Genomic DNA, 1,765 nt, shown 5'->3' on the forward strand with positions numbered 1-1,765 from the left:
GGGATTATATGTGGTTGGAGGAGATTCCACCACCAATGTACAGTTATTTGTAATTATTAATAAATTTCTATTATATCTATATCAAAAAAGGATAAGAATGAAAAGAAGTTTTTGTAAAATTTTACACTTACACAAATTACTTCACTACTGTGTGAAACTAACTTTTCTTACCTTTGAAAGTTTGGAACAATATTTCTTTCATAAATTAGCCTTTTTCTTTATTTTTAAAAAAAATTATTTTTGGAAATAAGATCACAATGGTAGCCAGTAATATGGTTCTATTGAGAAGAATGGAAAAGTGGAACTTGTGATCCATGAATGCTGATTTGGATTGCATTCTGGATGCACTCTTTTTTTTCTTTTTCTATTTTTTTGTACTGTTGTGACACTTGTCAAAATTTTTTGTTTTTAACAGATATGGTTACAGGGCAAGATTGACTTCAGCTTACGTCAACACTCTCTACTGTGAAATTCTCAGTTCTTATAAACAGTCCCCCAACTGACATCTTCAGCATGATAGGGGTTCATCAACAACAAAAACTAGTGGGAAAGAAGTGTTTTCCAATGCAAACAAACCATACCAATTCTTAGAATGGGGTTCAAGTCACTAAAAACTTGCTACGAATTCCAACTAGAAAATTAATCCAAACACTCACACTACAAATAGGAGCTCAATTCCTACCCATTTAGCAACAACTCAATCTATCAACTCAAGCTATCTATTGACGCTAAAATGGCCTCTCCTCAAACCAATGACTTCAATGTCCCACGTTTCCCTCCACCACCACCCCCATTTCACCCAAGAGCTCCACCGCCTCCTCATGTTCGCCCGCCACCACCACCATCGCCACCATCAGACAACCATCCCACAGTAATAGTCATTGTGTTCATCTCATTTGGAAGTCTTCTCTTCTTGGCATTCCTTGCGGCTGCTCTCTTTTGTTTCCTCAAGAAGAAGAAGAAGAAGGCAGTTCAAGAAGTCGAAATTATTCACGTAGATGAACATAAGAAGGTTAGGGAGGCTATCATACCGGGTCCCCGTGGAACACAGTCTGTGATATTGTCAATTGACGATGATGTGCATATTGATGAAAGGATTGCCAAAAATGAGAAGTTTGGTCATGCAGGTTTGCATGCTAAGTCTGCCCAAGGCGAATCTGGATCGACAAACAAAGAGAGAGGATCATCTTCTTCTAGCTTTGATCAGCAACAATTTGACAAAAGCCTTGACCACAAGTCCATTACACCATCCTAAGGACCTTATATGCTCATGTCCGAATACAACTCTCAACGAAATTGCACTCCTTGTAAATTATGTGATATATATGTTGTCGTTCATTTTATTCGTTCTCTTTGCTTTGAATTATACGAGTTGCAGGCTTGCATTCCAGCGCAGCAACAATTGAATAAATAAAACTTTTCACTGAACAGTGTCTTGTATCTTTCTATTGTATTTGGTTGACTCGAATTTAATAATAATGGTAGAGTAACATTTAAAGGAGTATGATACTGACTAAAATTGAAGAAGGAAGGGCATTTTTATTTCTAGTTCAACTTTCCCTTTTATTTATGGTGAGCTATAGTTATAAGTCGTGTGATGTCTTCAAATGCAAGGGTATTAATTAAAATCGAGCCTGTTATTTCACTAGTTGCCTTTTTTGTTTGTTTGTTTTTTTATATTGAATACTGCTCTAAGCCTCTAATTGCATTTAGTAGAACGTTTTGAAGGATCTTAATAGACTATTTATGCAACTATTTATGATTT

The 1,765-nt window shown here is 36.0% G+C and overlaps 1 protein-coding gene across 1 annotated transcript; it reads left to right on the forward strand.

Moving 5' to 3' along the window:
- Positions 1–733: 733 nt before the first annotated feature.
- Positions 734–1,255, forward strand: LOC115961947. Its single transcript, XM_031080835.1, has one exon. It carries the CDS (start codon positions 734–736, stop codon positions 1,253–1,255), a length of 522 nt encoding a protein of 173 aa, XP_030936695.1.
- Positions 1,256–1,765: the final 510 nt, after the last annotated feature.

Source organism: Quercus lobata, chromosome 2 (genome assembly GCF_001633185.2).
Source record: "Quercus lobata isolate SW786 chromosome 2, ValleyOak3.0 Primary Assembly, whole genome shotgun sequence".
NCBI classification, from domain to species: domain Eukaryota; kingdom Viridiplantae; phylum Streptophyta; class Magnoliopsida; order Fagales; family Fagaceae; genus Quercus; species Quercus lobata.

Excerpts from the sequence above, each read along its gene's own strand:
- LOC115961947 (XM_031080835.1), top strand. The coding sequence starts at position 734 with ATGGCCTCTCCTCAAACCAATGACTTCAATGTCCCACGTTTCCCTCCA.